Source organism: Lathamus discolor, chromosome 12, assembly GCF_037157495.1.
Source record: "Lathamus discolor isolate bLatDis1 chromosome 12, bLatDis1.hap1, whole genome shotgun sequence".
NCBI lineage: Eukaryota > Metazoa > Chordata > Aves > Psittaciformes > Psittacidae > Lathamus > Lathamus discolor.
Window position 1 is genome coordinate 14260719 of NC_088895.1, and position 16968 is coordinate 14277686.

The 16968-nt window shown below is 45.6% G+C and overlaps 1 protein-coding gene across 1 annotated transcript in view; it reads left to right on the plus strand.

Annotated features, from left to right (window-relative positions):
- The window catches only part of GRK3 (G protein-coupled receptor kinase 3), a 58840-nt gene that overhangs the window by 8038 nt on the left and 33834 nt on the right, over positions 1–16968 (plus strand). Inside the window, exon 2 of the mRNA XM_065692338.1 lies at positions 6767–6843. Within this exon, the coding sequence (XP_065548410.1) occupies positions 6767–6843 (77 nt within the window). The remainder of the gene's footprint in view (positions 1–6766; positions 6844–16968) is intronic.

The window sequence follows — 16968 nt, forward strand, 5'->3', positions numbered from 1 at the left end:
CAAGTTTCTGATGGGTTTGGATAGTGCAAATAAACACTGAAGTCTCTGCACAATTGCATCTGGAGACTATAAATGAAGAAATAAATCACAGGCGAAAGAAAACGTTGGCCGTAGTTTTTGGTAGCTCAATGTTTATGGTTGCACACTGCGTTTAAAGAAAGATCTAAACATTTTATAGATATGGGAAGATAGAGTAAAAAAAACCTGGCACGTCGTCAGTGTTTTGTATTTGTTTAAGAAGAAGAATGATGAGTGACAAATTACTTAATTGCAGGAGCGAGGAGATGTGGTTTTGCTCCAATTTCTCCTCCTTGTACTCTCTCAGTCACAGCATTCTGGTGGAAGGGCAAGTCCTTGACATTACCAGGCAGTGTAATTATTCCTGAAAAATTCATGTACTTAGAGGCTTTTATGTTAGTTTCAGATTCCAGCAATGATAATGCAGCCGATCCTCAAGGAACATGAGGATAGTGCATATTTTGACATCATCACTATGTAGCTCTTGCTTTTGGCTCTCTACTCATAAACTTGCTCCATTACTACAGTTTGCATAAGTGAAACAGCTTTGTCTCCTGGATGAGATACATGTGCTGGAAGGGGGGGTGTGTGTGGTGTGGGAATGTGTGGCTGAGCTTTAGTCCCTTCCATCATAAACAGGGTGGAATATGCTGTTAATTGTCCTTGTCAGGTACAAGAGCATTAGTTGGCCCCAGCGAGTGACTTGGCAGTGGGCTTGGCATCAGCTTCAGAGGGTGCGGAAGGGCAGAAAATTGGGTAGAAATACATGCCAGTTTCTTTCCCTTTCTGTTTTCTATCGCAGTTCTTGTCCTTTGTGACATCCATGCAGGAATGACCAGGAACTGCAGGTGCCTGTGCTGCTGTGTTGGTGGAGGGAGATAAAGTTTAGGTTCCTTCATGTTATCTGTCAGCTGATGAGACTAAGAGTAGGATGAGCGTGTGCTCTAATTAATGTAGCACCAACCATCACTTTTATTTCTCTATTAAATAATGAAGTCAACTGGATGTTACATTGCTGTCAAGGGTATTGCAGTAATAGGATAGGATAGTATCGGATGCTCAGAAGTAAAAGAATAGAAGGAACATATATTTTCCATGTTATTTCACTGTTGTCCAAAAATGTTTGGATTTTGGGTTTTTTCCACAGTCTTCTAATGATTTCTTTCCTCTTTGAATGTGGAATTGTACAAGTAAGGGATACATAGATGGTCTTATGGTCCCTTCTAGCTTTACATGCTGGGAATTTACTGTGCCCCATTAATCGCTCGAACAAGCGTTGCGATGCGTAAAGTACCTTTTACAGCATCTGAGAACAAAATAATTTGGAGAAGTATTAACTTCTGCTGAACTTTGAGCTGGGTGCAAGGCTGAGAGGAAGCAAAGTGAAATGGCTTGAGAGGTTTGTGATATGTTCACCGTCTCTTTTACCTCTTACATAGGAGGGAAGCTGATTCTTTTTTACTGGTTGCATCGAGTGCCTGCCCTTTGCTTTCACCCCTGAAGCGGAGCATTAAGCTGAGCTGGGGGCTCTGATCCAGCGATTGTTGCCGTTTAGTCTCGTTCACGGGGAATTTTCTGTTCAGCTGGAGAGATTCTTCATGCCAGTGATGAATATACTACAAGAAAATAACAGCACCCTTAGTAATCAGCCGCACAGATTTACTCATTATGTTGAGATGTTTCCTTTCTTCTCCCTGTCGCCTTCTGTTATGGGACTTGTTTTCTTTCCTTCTCCACAAAACCTCAGTAAAAGTACTTCTGAGGAGAAGCTGTATTACTGATGATGCATTGGTAGTATTATACTTCAGGCTTCCAGATTTTCTCCTCGTTTGAAATTGAGTCTTAAGTGGGCTCAGTTATTTTCTGACTGCAGCAAGCTCAGGTCTTTGGGAGACTTACCTGCGGGCGCGGGCTGGAGTATTGGTGCAGAAAAAGAAGGCAAAGAGGAAAGCAGAGATGGAGGGATGGGATGAGAGGATGTGGTGAATACGGTGAGCAAGGTGAGAACAGGATGAGGGAGAGGCTGGGAAGAAGGAAAGAGGGGGTGAGAACAAGAAGGGAGAAGACAGATGAGAATAAATGGAAGGTGACTGTCCAGTGTGGAAACAGGCTGCTGGAATGGGGAGAGTGGGAAGGTGGTGCCAAAGGTCGGCAGCCAGAGGCAGTGGTGATTTAGCTGCTGAATATCTTCTGTTCTCTTGAAATAATTATTAGCATCTAAGCAGTTCTTGGATGTGCCAGGAGCCATCAGGAGCTTGTGCTGGGTACAGGATACACACATGCAGGAGGATGCTACTGCCCTGACGACAAAGAGGAGGAAGAAAAGAAACCCAGCTTTATTTTACAGACTGGAGAGCCCAGGCAGAGAATGTTCAGGGCTTGCCCAGGATGGTACAGGAATGGCAGAGTTGTATACTGCACTCTGCTCTCAGGCCAGCCTCCCTAAAGCTGCCATTTCATTCTTGGCTTGTTTTTCAGTTCCCCTTTTTCTGGTTCAGCTTATAGGTGAATGTAATAGTGTACCCATGCATTCCTAATGTGGGTACGATTCTTTAATGCTTGCAATAAGGCCAAACATTTTTCTTCTCAAGCTGTTGGGTGCATCTCTGCAATATATATATCCCACAAACCTGAACTCTTAGTGATTTATAAGAAAAAATAATGGCCTTTTATGATAAATAATTAAAAGCTCCTTTAAGATACAGTAAGGCCGATAGTAAATAGCTCCTTGATCGAGTTCCAGTAGTAAGAGTATGTATTCACATACGTACCATCACATTTTTCTTTACCCTTTTCATTTCCTAGGTGCAAGATTCTTTCAGAAGAGCTCCTGCGCAATGCAGTGTATCAGACCTGCGGGGTCAGGATCCATGCAGCTTTGAAATTAAGAGCACAACTTCTAGGAAATGCCAAAATGAATGCTGTTTATTTTGCCCTCCTCCCGAACTTCTGTTTCTGCTTATGCCCTCATCCTCACCCTGCTCTCCGAGGGACCTCCTGGTTTGCTACTGCTGGTGTAGCTCACCAGGGAGGGAAGGCTGTGGGTGAATGAATGATGCCTGTTCCATACACGTCCTTTTCTGTCTTAAACAGAATATAATGTGTTTTCTTCCTGGTTTTCAGACGCTGTGATTTGAAGTAGACATGTTCTGCCTGTACCAACCTTGGCCCCGTGGTGGTCAGCTGTGTCCTGTCAGACCATGTGCCACCACACATGCTGGTAGACAATGAGAGCTTTTGAATTGCCAAATGTATTTTAACGTGAAGGTTGCTTTTCAGTGTGTTTCTTTGATCAAGTCTGAAAGACCAGGGTGCTGGCTGTGGTAACTACATCTTCAAGATGCAGCTTAAAGCTCCTTTGAACAGATTCTTCAGCTCATGCTTGTAACAAACCCCTCTCCTGGGGCAGTGGAGGAGCTGACCAGGTTAGAGTGGCCTGTGCTGCTCACAGAGTTTGTAGTTAGATATCAGTGTCATCTTCCTGCCTGCTCCTGGGCAGGCAGTACACTCTGAGCTGCTGGGTTGTTCAGCCTTTGCTTTAAGGGCACCTTTTCCCATGGGGCTGCAAGAGATGAGCGTGTCAAGTGCCTGCAGCATCCCATTGCCCCCTTCAACATCAGCATGAGGCACTACGTGGGTACTGTCTGCAGTGCCGAGGATGGAGGTGACTGCCTTACCTGCCATGAAGAGCTCTCCCAAAACTTGGCTGATGGGCCACCTCTGCGTTAGTTGTCTCTGGCTGACCTTGGCACGGTGCAGCTCTCTTCCCTGCCTCGTCGTGGGCAAAGGGCTGCATCATGCTCCCAGATCTCCACTTCAGTTCAGTGCTGGTTAAACCAGCAATGAAGTATCCGGAGTCCCTGTTGCATTTCTCATCAAATCTTAAACTTGACTTGTGATTTCCGCTAAATGTACTTGCTATTTCAGTTGACCTGTGGTATGTGGACAGCGAACTGAGCCTTTCTGATGTTTCTGTTTGCTATTCTCCATTTCAGAAAGGAAGAAGGTACACGGACAGGAGGTTTTGCCACAGCACAGTCACATACGCTTTTGTTTCTGAATTTAATTTTTAGGCAGCTTTTGTTTCTGCTCCTTCGGAGTGGTGCTGTTAAGGTAGATCATGCTGCGAACTGAGGTGAACTTGTGCAAAGAAGTCCGCTCTCACATTAGTGCGTGGTTTGTGCTGAAAGCACATGTGGGTATGGAAAGCTTTTCAGAGATGGTTACCTCTCTGTGAAATGCAGCTTTTAACCCAGATTGTTTGTGTGTGGGGCATCTGATGATTCAGTGTATGGAAGCAAAGAGGGTTCTTCCTTCCTGTTTATGGAATGTGCTAGGCTCCATTTCAAAATTTTCCATCCTTCTGAAGCATACATGGGCTGTGCTTCATTTCTTTTGAACACAGAAGGATTTCTGCCTTTGACGTCTGTGTGAGAACTGAAGGTGGTGATTCTTAGTAGTCATAATCTAGTCCGTGCCCTTTATTCCTATTTATTCATCTGGATAAGGAGAACTGCTTCTGAAGGGGTGGCAGTCTGTGTTCAGTAGCTGGAATGCAGTGTGGACTCCCAGAGCCTGTGATCATTTCACAGATTTGTTCAGATTCTGTAGCCACCAAATCATTTTGTTCCTTTGACACGTTATCCATCAGACCAGAAGCGCTGCGTGTCGAGGGAGAGGAGGAGGCACGCTCCTTTGTTCCTGTCACAATCAGTGTTTTCCTGGCCGCTTCAGTCACACGTTAAATATGTCATTCTCTCCTCCCGTTGTCCAGGCTGAGCTATGTTTGCGTAGTTTCTTGCAGTGCACTTGTTGGAGCAGAGAAAAGCTGTCTTGATGTCATTATTATTAAAAGGGCTCATTCTGTTACTAACGGTCTAGCGGTCAGTGGGAACGGGACGTTGCACAAGAGTGCTCCAAGTGCAGGCGCTCTGATGGGCTCAGGTCAACCAGGAGAGAAGTTTGTGGTCTACGGTGATGCACACCATGGTCATTTATGAGCCCTCCGTAAGCATGGAGAGACAAGGGGAAGGGCTGGGTGGGAGAAGCGGGATGCAGAGCAGGCCATGCTGCCTGTAGTCACTGGCATGTGGTGGTATCGGTACAACTGGAGGTATTTTGCCATTGATGTGCTCGCATTTTACGTATTTAAGAGCAGAATTAAGTTTTACCATCACTATTTTAAACGTGTTAAACTCAAATGTATGTTTTTAAAAGCCTGCCCATAGAACAGGCAGCCAAACTTGGCAGTTCTGCCACTTATGTGAGAGATTCCCTTTACTACCTTGCTTTTCCTGAGTACCGAACCACAGTCTCTATCTACTGCTTCCTCTTTGCTTGGAATCAGTATTTTGTTTAGATTGTTAAAATGCGCAGAGAGGAGGCATAGTTTGTAATGAGCAGATAAAAAGATTAGCAAGTTCGTCACTGAATAATTTATAACCTTGAACCCGATTAACAACGTTCAGCCCTCCCCGTTCTTGTTGAAGTTGACGTGGTGCTTACCCTCCAGAGTGCTCGCTTGGGATCACAGTGTTCGTGGAGCTGTGTTCCAGGCGGGGCTTTGAGATATACATAAAAACTATTCATAGAGAGATCCCCTATGCTGGGGTTTAAGCCTTCCAGCTAATTCTTGGCTTTTAGTAGAGATGTTTTTCTGGTCAAGTCATGCAGACTTCATGCCTCAGCTCCTCATTTGAAGAGGAGTGCAGATACTTCCCTCCCTCAGAGACGATGGAAGAGATGCTGGTTGATATTCGGCAGGGTTTGCAGAAGCTCTGGTGATGGGTCCTGGTAGGTAGGCACAGGGCTGGGGATGGTCTCAGCCCTTTGCTTTTTCAGGCAGGGCTCTGCTGCCCGGGGTAACCCAAAGCAGTTCAGAGGCCACATTTTACAAGGGTGAGTTGCTCAGTCTTTCTTCTGCAGGAACCTGAGTGATATTGAATAGTCTTGTTTAAGACATGAGCACTTTCTACAGGGCGCTTGTGGTACTTCTTAGAAAAACAAACAGAACATACGAAAATAGCAATTGTAAAATTGGAACAGAAAAGGTCCAGTGGAATTTTGGCTTCGTGCTGTGACAAGAGGGTTGGTTTACCAAGGCACGATGCTGCTGGGCTGCATGGATTCTCAAATTTAGGAACTTGTATTGTTGCCCCTGTGGAATTTTTATGGGCATTATATTGCAATGAATATTGAGGTTACTTGACAAATAAAGGAAATCTTTGTTAATGTGGTTTAAATGGGTGATTGTGACATTATAAATTAGGCAAAGTAGATGTTAAGTGCATTGCAGCCAAGCTAGGGGCCTAATGGAGCTTGTGTTGGCTCATTTTCTGGATGATAGATGGCAGTTGCAGTGCTAACAGCCTGCTCCAGCTCTGAGTGACTTGTACACTAGTTTTACATGGTGCAAGCTAAAACCTGATGCAAGAATACAGAAGTGATGACCAGAATGTCCCCTGGGAAGTGCTATGACCCCGAGGCGAGGGTCCACCTGATGCTGCCTATGAGTTTCTGCTGCCCTCTCTGTGTCTGAGGAAGAACACTCAGTGTTCGGTGCTCCAGCTCCTGCTGGCAGCCCCCTACCACTCTTCAGTTCATCCCACAACCATCTAACTGGGATAAAACCACTCATCTTGCAGGAGTCTTTTACACTAACATTTCATTTTAGAGATCTGTTTCTCGCTAAAGGTCTGGTTTAAAATAAGCAGTTTCAAGTAACTCTTTTTTCCCCCTTCTTTTTCAGTATCCGCAGTGTTATGCAGAAATACCTTGAGGAAAGGGGTGAATTAACCTTTGGCAAGATGTTTCATCAGAAAATTGGTAAGTCATAGATAAGTGAAATGTTACTCATGTAAATACTAAGACCTGCTTGCCTGCAACCTCTCTGTAACGACTGCTGAAAACCAGTGTTGGAGATGGTCTGAGGAGCACTGGAGTATGGACAGGACGCAGTAAGACCAAGGTCTTCAATAAAATGAAATGCTGTGGAAGGGAAGAGGACGAAGCCGAGCAATCTGTCAAGTTCATGGGCTGGAAAACTACTGGGAAAATAATTAAGTTATTGAAAACATCAAGGAGAAAATTATATTACGTGGTATGGGCTTGTCAGCAACGTAATGTGTCACATCAGTTACACTTTCTTGTTTTCTCTGAGGGCTCATATGCCTTCTTGATAAGGGAGCAGTAGTAGAAAAAATACTGTATGTGTTTTCTTGACTATCTGACATCATGCTTTTGCTGGCGACAGAGGGAGATGTGGCCTGGGTGAACCTGCTGTGTGATGGGGCAAGCTGCTGGGGAGATGGGCTTGAGGAACAGGTAGTGAGCGCTTCCATGGGAGCGTGGAAGGAGTTTGCACCAGAGCATCAGGGATCAGTTGCTATGCAGCAGTTTAGGTAATGGTGTAAATGTTGGGATGAAGAACCTCTGTATGCTGTGTGTGTGACTCTGTTGACTAGAGGGGCGGGGGGGGGGGGGGCGGAATGTGATGCTTCTCAGTCAAAACCAGCAGTGCCCTCTGTGTCTGTGCTGGAATGATCACACAGATCCAGGGTGGAGAACCACTGCTCAGGTAGGTGCTGTTAACTGCCTTGGCTGTTACACTGAGGTTGTATTGTCTGTGCTACATCATATGACTAAATATAAAAGCAGGATCATAGCCAGTGAGGCATGTGAAGTAATCCTCTTTTGGCAGAGTATTGTGTCCATCCTGGCACTGGACTACAAAATATACATGGACCTGCTGGAGAGAGGCCAGGAAAGAGCAGTGGGAATGAGCAGACCTTACTTAGCAGTCTGCTAAGCACGACCTACAAGGAAGTATTGAAATAGGGTGTTAATGCAGGCTGTAAAAGGGAGAAGTGAGGTTGAACAACCTTCAAAACCAGAAAAGCTGTTGCGGAAATGATGAGGTTGGTCAATTTTCCAGGGGCTTGACATGTGAGTTATAAAAGAATCTGGATACGACTGAAGCAGTTTTAGTAGTAGGATGGGTGGTGAAGCAGGGGAATGGATTTCGTGAGGGGCTTGTGAAATCCTTGTCCTTTGGCATATGTCTGCTGGGATAATACAGCTGCTCTTGTCTTGCAAAATGGGGACAAAACCATAAAGCAGGCTGGGAAGACTTGAGGAGGTCAGTGGATCTATTCCTGTCTGAAGTGCACCAAGACTGTAACTAACAATGGAAGCAAATGCCCATGAACAAGGTGCCGTGCACCTTGTTGCCCAGGGAGAGTGATGCAATGGGGGCATCTTTGGGCTGGTTGAGCCTTAGCTGGGTTCCATGGCTGGAGCAGCAATGTCCAGCCTTTCTGATTGCCTGGAAATGTGCAGCTCAGTAGGTGGGAGAATATTCCAGAGTGGGAGTTTTGAGTATTGCCAGATTGAAATAAAGAGTATTCACCGACTGTCATTAATGGATTTCATCGCTTTGTGCAAAGAGGGTTGTGGAAACACTGGTCTAAAGGATGCATTCGTAGCAGTCTCAAGGAGCTTTCCATTGTGTTACAGTAGCTGAAGTGTGGTCTGTGTTTTTGTGCATAAAAGCTATCACTTTTTCTTCTGGCCTGAAATTTTGCACTGTAAATACCTTGTTTGCTTGTACTGACGTCTCCCAGCATGTGCCTCAGTTTAGATGTCTGTGCTGAATCATTAGGATTTGCTCTAGCATGGCAGTTGCAAAATAAGTGGAATTTTAAGCAGGCAAACACAGCCTGGCTCTAACTGTTCCATTCTCCTTGGTGGCAATGAAGTGGAGTGGTCTTTTTTTTATCTCCTTAAACCCAGAGCAGCTTCACCCTAATGGGTATTTCTATTTCTGCAATGGAATACGTTTCATTCACCGTTGGTTCCAAAGAACAGTGAAGAATGCTGCTGTTATTTAGTAAGTTACGGCAATTACAGTTGGGTAACTGTAGCCTTGGAAGGGTTCTAGCTTTGTGTTCTTCTGTCCCCCATTCTGGTGGCCATCAAACCTGGCATTTTAGAGCCCCTGCCTGTTTAGAGGCACCATCAACACACCAGTCTGTGTCCCTGGTGTCGAGGTGCCCAGCTCGCAGACGTGCAGGGAGGTTTCCTCTCCTCTCCCCATGGTACACTCATAGCAGTGCTTGCCCTTGTTACCTGGGAATGGGGAGGTCGCCTGTGACCCCTTTGATGCTGTTTCGGTTACTTCTGAACCTGCTTTCTTCTGAAGTAGGATTTAGATGGGAAGAAAACGAAGGTTAAAGAGAAACGCGACTGTTTTTACCAGAAGGCTTTGCATTGCTCTGGAAAATGTTGTATTTCCTTACTGTGGTGGTTCATTTGAATTTGATTGCATTTTCTAGCTTGTTCTTTGCCATTGAATGAGTTCTGTTTCCAGACGTTAGCATAATTGCTTGTGGTAAAGTACCTTCGGTTTTAGGCAAGCGGGAGGCTGTGAAAATAAACCTGGTGAGGTCATTAAAAAGTCTAATCACTTTTTTACTCTCCTTGTTATCTCTTTGCATGGTGGGGATGCGGCTCAGGCCGGGCCCCGGGCCGGGAGGCAGCTCCTGCTCTGAGGAGTTTCAATCAGCCGGAGCTGGATGAGTGTCTGGTCCTGAGCTGTAATTCTGCTGCTTCACCCCCTTGCTGCTGGCTCTTCCTGCGCCTTTATTTTCTCAGTTAAAGAGCTGTCTGGTATGCAGTGTTTTATCCTTGTATACTAACTATAAAGCTTCATCAAGGCACCTATTCTTTCCTCGGCAAGCATGTAGATGAGCACTGTTAAGCTGTTTTCTTCCCCAGAGCACAATTCTTTCTTGCAGCCCCAGGTCATTGTTTTCTCTGGTTTTCAGTCTCCTCCTTTCAAATGCAAACCCCAGGGCTTTGATCAGTTGTCTGATATGATTCTTTCTGATGTCCTGTGTGGAGCCATTCCTGTTGGATGTTTTCCTATGAGTATGTCTAATTATGGTGCTGTTCTTAGCAGGTGCAAGTGCTTATCTTTAATGAGCCTTTAAATCCTTTTAGGATCAGTGTTTTCCAGGGCCCACTCTAAAAGATTGGCCTAAATTCCCTCCCTGCCACCTTCTCCAGGTGTGCAACTGCAGGGACAGCTTGAGCTTGGAAACCAAAACCTCAGCTCTGCCCTTTGGAATCACACTAAAAGCAGGAACTCCATCAGCAGGCAGTGGCAGCAGCCTTCCAGGGATGAAACTGGCCTGGAGGCTTCGTAAGGTCTGCATGAACAAGTGTCTGTCCTCTCTTTGTGTCTATGTCTTCATGAAGGCAAATGGGTTGCTCTCCTCTCTCGAAGATGGGATGACTGCTTGCAGGAGTGATGCTCCAGAATGATCTTGAACTCTAAGAATCTCCTAATGACTCAGAGGACATGAAGATACAGAACCACCCAGAAAAGCACTCTGGCAGCGCTCAGTAGCCCAGCAGCCGGCTGTTCCCACAGAAGCTGCTTCCTCCACAGCAGAAGCTTCATGGGGGAAGTACAGGCTGTCTCGAAGCGGAGTGCGTAACCACCTCTAGCTAGTTGTCATTTTACCACATCCTGTTTGCTACACCACCAGATTATGTTTGCTTTAGCAAAAGAGACGTTTTCTGGTATCCCCAGATCTATCACTTACGTGTAGGACCCGCTCCTGGTTCACGGCGGAGTTGTCCTCGTGCTGCGGGGTGGGCACACGTGTGACAGCACCGCTTCCAGAGGGCAGTTTGGGAATGAGCTGGAATGAGCGTAGCTGCTGGGTGGATCAGGGTCTGCTCAGCCAGTGCAGCTGCCAAGTGTGAACTGGAGTGAATTAGGTCATAGTGTTGCTTTAGAACAGGATTATCGAGGTTATTAAAGTTAAATGCTTTGGAGCAAACTTGTTGCTGGTTATAGTTCAGTGACTCTTATGTCTGACACTGGACTTACTGACAAATTGCATCTACGTGGTAGGCAGTGAACAAAATCAGCTTAGGGCTCATGGGATGTGACAGTATAAAGCATCCTGCAGCTTCAGGTCCTGGCTTGGTTCAGCCTTGGGTTCTCTGGTAACTGCCTGGGAGCTGGTGGGTTGTGGCAGTTTGTCTACGCCCATCTCGGTTTCTCATCAGTTACACAGAGCCGTTGGGTTTGGGTCTTGGGGAAAGATGAGACCAGAAGGTGTTTGAACTGTTTCAGCAGCTGGTCATGCTGCAGTTTCAGCATTCACCTTGCCTAGGAAGTGACTTGCATGGGGGTTTTTTTACCCTGAAACTGGATCTAATTTCTGGTTTATTTTCTTGAAACACACTTGCAAAAAGAAGTAATTAAAACCCATGTAGTTGACGTAACAAGTTACAAACGTGGCGATTTTTTTCCTGTTTACCATCTCCTTTTGCTTAGTGAGGAATGATCGTTCTTGGGTGATTCATTTCACTGTCTTTCATATCCACTTAAATCAGCAGGCTCCAAGTTGGAGGTCTTCCCAGCCAGGGTGAGCATTTTGCCATCTGCATCAGTGCTTCTTCCTACACACGCACGTCTTCTGCGGGGCTCTCGCTTCTTATCTGCTCCCTTTACACTGCAGCAGCTAAGTATAGCTAATGTATATTCCTTTGAGCTGAGTTTCCAGAGCCGATGAGCCTTGGGTCTCTTTTGTAGTTCCTCCTGCACAGGCGACCTCCATCTGCAGGGAGGGACTTTTCTGCCTGCCCTCTGCAGTTCGAGGGAAACGTGCTCCTGGCCGTTGTGGCTGCTGTTTCCTCCAGCTCTGTCAGTGACACCGTTGAGAAAAGCCCATACCCCTCCAAACAAGGGTGAGAACAGCTAAAGAGGTGGTTTTTTAGGGCACTGAATCGCGCTTTCTGTTGCTTGTTTCTCCTGGACCCAGCTTCTTTGGTTATTTCAGAATTTTGATGCTAATCACTAGGTGGATCTTGAGTGAAAATCTGTTGAGAAAAACATTCTTGCTCTTCCTCTTTCTGTTGCCAGTGTGGTAGCAGAGCGCACTGCGCTCCCCGAGGTGCCTAAAAATAACAGGCTGGGAAAAGCACCTCCCTAGAGCATTATTGAAGCTATTGTTTAGTTTAAGCATAAGATCTGTGTGCCGTTGGCATTCTGAACTAATTAAATAGGCCCCTGAGGACAGAACAACGAAAGCAGCAAAACTTCATTGGAAGTAAAGCAAAGCACCTGAGGTTTTTACTGTTAAATGAGCAGGGGATGACAAAACTATTAGCAGGTCTTGCTCCTAGTCTGCTCGAGATGACGCTGAAGCTGCAGCTTGGATGTGCAAGTAGTGGGGTTGTGCTGGGAGCTGATGGTGGACTGAAACCCTCCCTCCTTCCGGGGAGAGGACTGTGGTGAGCAGGAGGGGCCGCCCAAAACCCCATGTGAAGTGTTTAGAACCAGATTGTTTTGAGAGCCAAAGTCACCTACAGGTTGTACATTAGCTACTGACCTAAAACGTGAGTGAGGGCAAGTGTCACAGCCTTGGATTTCTTTCTTAACAGTGTCCGTGAGACTTGTAGCACTGCGATAACTTTACTCTGTTCTGGTATGTTGATGTTGAATAAAGTGCAGCCGTATAATAGGGAAAATAGGTACTTGCTTGATGGGTTTTCTATACAAGCAAGAAGGCAGGTTAGTTGTTGAAGTGCTTTTCTCCTGAGGTTCTGTTTCTGACCTAGGGGAAACAGCCACCATACAGAAGTAGGCACCATCAAAATTAGGAAGTAACTAGATGAGCAAAACCCCACATATTTAAAACACTGCTTGAAGACTGATCTTCTTCTTTCTCGTGTTACTTCTTATTTTCAGTTCAAGTTTAGACAAAATCCTGGATTCTGGAGAGCCTGCGGGAGGGTTTCTGAATCCGTTGAACTCGTGCTTTCCTTGCACCGTTGGTATGATCAGTTAAAAACAGCACAAACCCCAAACCGCAGGTCGAGGTCGGAAACTGGGCGATTGTAAACTGAAACAGAAACGATTCATCTGAAGTGTTTCATAGAATCATAGAATGGGTTGGGTTGGAAAGGACCTTATGATCCTCTAGTTCCAACCCCCAAATTCCAGCCGATTTCACAGTGATTCTCCACTTGTATCAAACTGGGGTGTGGGCAGCGAAGGAGAGAAAATGCATACTGTGTGCAGTCTGTCTTCACCAAAATAGGGTCAGGTTTGAGATCTGGTTTCTGTGTCGTGATTTAAATGTTACTGAATGCTAAATTTCTTTAAACATACTTTATTTTGTGGTAAAGTAAAAGTGATACTTGCATGAATTACACTGAAGATCATTTGGAGGGGTACTTGATGAACATTCCCACTGCAGATTTTATGTGCAGGCAGCTTTAAGGAGGTGTCTGTCTTGTGTGTCAGGGGCAAATAGTATCCAAAGTCACTATAAAAAATGTATGTATTCATTTTGGGTTTTCTTCTTGTCATAAATAATTGAGCATTTCTTTGCTGGGATGCAGCCTGATATGCTCCCATGCGTGCTGGTGCAGAGGGGTTGGAAATACTCAATTGTGTGATTTCCCAGAGGAGCTGCAGATTAATTCTGGGCTTTAAGGTAGGAAATATATATATCCTATCCTCTGGAACTTCATATAATGGATAATGCACTGAATAGCTTTAACCTGCCCGAGGGGAGACTGAGATGAGCTCTTAGGCAGAAGCTCTTCCCTGTGAGGGTGCTGAGGCGCTGGCACAGGGTGCCCAGAGAAGCTGTGGCTGCCCCATCCCTGGCAGTGCTCAAGGCCAGGTTGGACACAGGGGCGTGGAGCAAGCTGCTCCAGTGGAAGGGGTCCCTGCCCATGGCAGGGGTTGGAGCTGGATGGGGTTTAAGGTCCCTTCCAACACAAACCAGGCTGGGGTTCTGTGAAACTCATCTTTAATATACTGCAAAGTGTCTTATGTACCAAAGATGTTGTTTTTCTACCTTCTTGTTTGAGCTTTCTTAGCCCATTTCTGATGGGATGTTCTCCTTGTGTACCAGCAGTGATGGTGTGTAGTCATGATTTCCCCCCTCTCCTCCCCAGCAATTTCTCAGTCAGTCCAAAGCGTTTGCACTCCCACGGAGTTTTTATCAACGTGCCTTGAAACAATTCACCCACTAATGAAGCCTCTGAACACCACTGTGAAATAGGTAAATATTAGTTTCCCATGCCTGTAACGTGGCATGATAACAACTTTAATGAGATTTACCTGCATAGCTCTCTGCTCCTAATAAGCAGATTCTGTGGTCCTGCCAGTGCTACTCATTCATCTCAGTGGGATAACTCATTAGTAACAGGAGAAAAGCTCAGGAAGAAGGGAAAAAGTAGACCCTGGATTACTGAATCTCTTAAGTCTTCTGACTTTCAGCTTTCAAGAGACAGAGCAGTTAGTCACAGAGCAGGGAAGCTGGAGAGCTCTGGCTGTCGATTCCTCATCGATTTGTTTGTAGAGCAGATATTTACTATAAACCTTTCAAATGCTTTTATTGTTCTATACCAGTATGTGTCCTCTAACAGAATGATGCATAACAGGACTTGCAAACCCCCCGAGGAATTTGTCCACATTTCCAAGGTTCTTGCTGCAGAGCATCACTTGGTGACGGTCAGGAGGTGAGTAACACACCATCAGAACATGAATCTTTGTAGGGGAGCAGAGCAGTAACCTTGTGGGTTTGCTGCTTCTCTCTTTCCCCTGACAGCATCGTGTCCAGCCAGTGCCTCCATAACGTTCTGCTGTCAGATGTGTGCATGTCTGCAGTGGTTGGATAGAAAATCTGCAGTCAGAAATCTGCAAAACAGTTTCTCAATGTTTCTAGATGCCTCTGTCATTAATGTCTTTGATTTAATGGGGAAAGAGGCTGAAGAGAAGTAGAACCATCTGTTTCTGAACCTCCGGCTCTCAGCAGCTTTCTTCTTAGAGTGCACAGAATGAACCAGAGGAAGGCTTTAAGATTCATGTAGGAGAATCATCTGTGCTCTGTCACTGTTGTTTTAGCAGTTTTGCTCCTCTTTACCTAGTGCTGCATGTATTTACTAGCTGCATACTACTGGTTTTGTGTTCTGATTCTAACCACAGTACAACAGACTTCCTAGATGCTGTGGCAGAACGGTTTGGATCCTTGCAGTGGTTCACATAATGAGCAGTCCTGGCTAAGGTGAATACTGGCATCACTTTTGCTGTGAACTTATTCCATGTCTTCAGTAAATGACGTTAGTGCCTGGCTCTTCCCCAAGCAAAGCCATGCACAGGCCCTTCCTCATAAGTGGAAATACACCTCCGAGTGGGCTTCGTGTGCTTAATAATTCATAGTAGTGAGCGGTTCATGGCGTGGAGAGGTCAGAAGAGACAGTGTGCTTTCCAATAGTGAGGGATGTTGCCTTGCATTATCATAGAATCGTAGAATAGTTTGGGTTAGAAAGGACCTTAAGATCATCCAGTTCCACCCCACTGCCATGGGCAGGGACACCTCACACTAAACCATCCCACCCAAGGCTTCATCCAACCTGGCCTTGAGCACTGCCAGGGACGGAGCACTCGCAGCCTCCCTGGGCAAACCCATTCCAGTGCCTCGCCACCCTAACACCACCCTAATTATGCAAGCAATTTGCAAAGGTTGTATAATGGCAAAACACTGATCAAGAAAATGACAACTGGCACGTCCTTCGTAGGGACTGAACATCCTTGTGACGTGGGGAAGGAACCGCTGCGACAGCAACCATCGTGACGTTTTTAAGCTGCTCATGCTTGTTAGCTTGCTCATAGCTTGCTAGTAGCTGCTAATACCACTTGCAAAAGCGGTGGGAGTTTCTTCTATGTACAAGTGAAAAGAGAACAAAACCTCAAGTGCTGTGTATTTCTTGATGAGCTTCAGTGAAGGAATTTAATCACGTTCTTTGCAATAACTGATGGATTGAAATGAAATGCTTCAACTCTGTGTTTCGTTGTCCTTCTAAAATTAGAATAGTTACGTGTGATACCGGTCCATCTTTCAGAGGAGGGTTTTCTGATGTACAGCCCTCTTTTTTCGTTCACCTTTGGTATGTGAATACATACTTGACTTCCTCATCCCTGGCAGTGCTCAAGGACAGGTTGGACAGGGCTTGGAGCAACCTGGTTTAGAGGAAGGTGTCCCTGCCCGTGGCAGGGGGTTGGAACTGGATGGGCTTTAAAGTCCCTTCTAGTCCAAACTATTCTATGGTTCTGTGATTCTGTGACTTTAGTCAAATGGAATTCTGGAGACCAGAGTATGAAAGATGTGTCCTAATTTGGTTCAGCTATAAGTTTTCCCTGTTCTTTTATTTTCATGCCTTTAAGTAGTGATTTATTGCATGTTCAGTATTCAGAGGTACATTTCATGAGGATATTAGGGTGATAACCTGGTGGTTTTGGGGTTTTTTTTGAGGTAAAGATCCAGTGGCAATTGCAGTAGGTGAAGCAGAGACATGGCATTTTTTAATGGTTTACAGCTGCGTGTTAAAGACAGAGCACGTTCTCCTTTTCCTTAGGAGCCCTTTTATCCTGTGAATTGCTGTGCTGCCACTTGACATCTTGACAGCTGCTGGTCCTGCCCTTTGGAAGTGCTGAGCTCCTGGCTGCTGTCAGGGAGGGTATTTACAGTGCGCCTTCTTGTTTGAGATGCAGGCTCTCTAATCCACCTCAAGTGTTTAGCTCTGAGCTGCTCTGCGGGGCTACAAGCAGAATAGTGATTGAATGCTCTTGGTAAGACGGTGCATTATCTGCTTAAGATCCTCTCCCTTGCGGGCCTGGTTGAGGATTAGCACACAGTCTGTGAATACTCCTCCATCGTGTCCAATATGTGTGTGCTGGAGGAAGTGAGGGCACGCACAGCTCCGGGATTTGGGACCAGGGCTGACCACGTTGTAACAAGTGTTAGTGATTTCATGGGGAGAAAACAATTGGAAAACGTACGTGGAAATAAGGATTTTCTTTGGAGACACTTGAAACCTTGCAGCCAAAGTTTATTTTCCTATAGTGATTTATAGGCA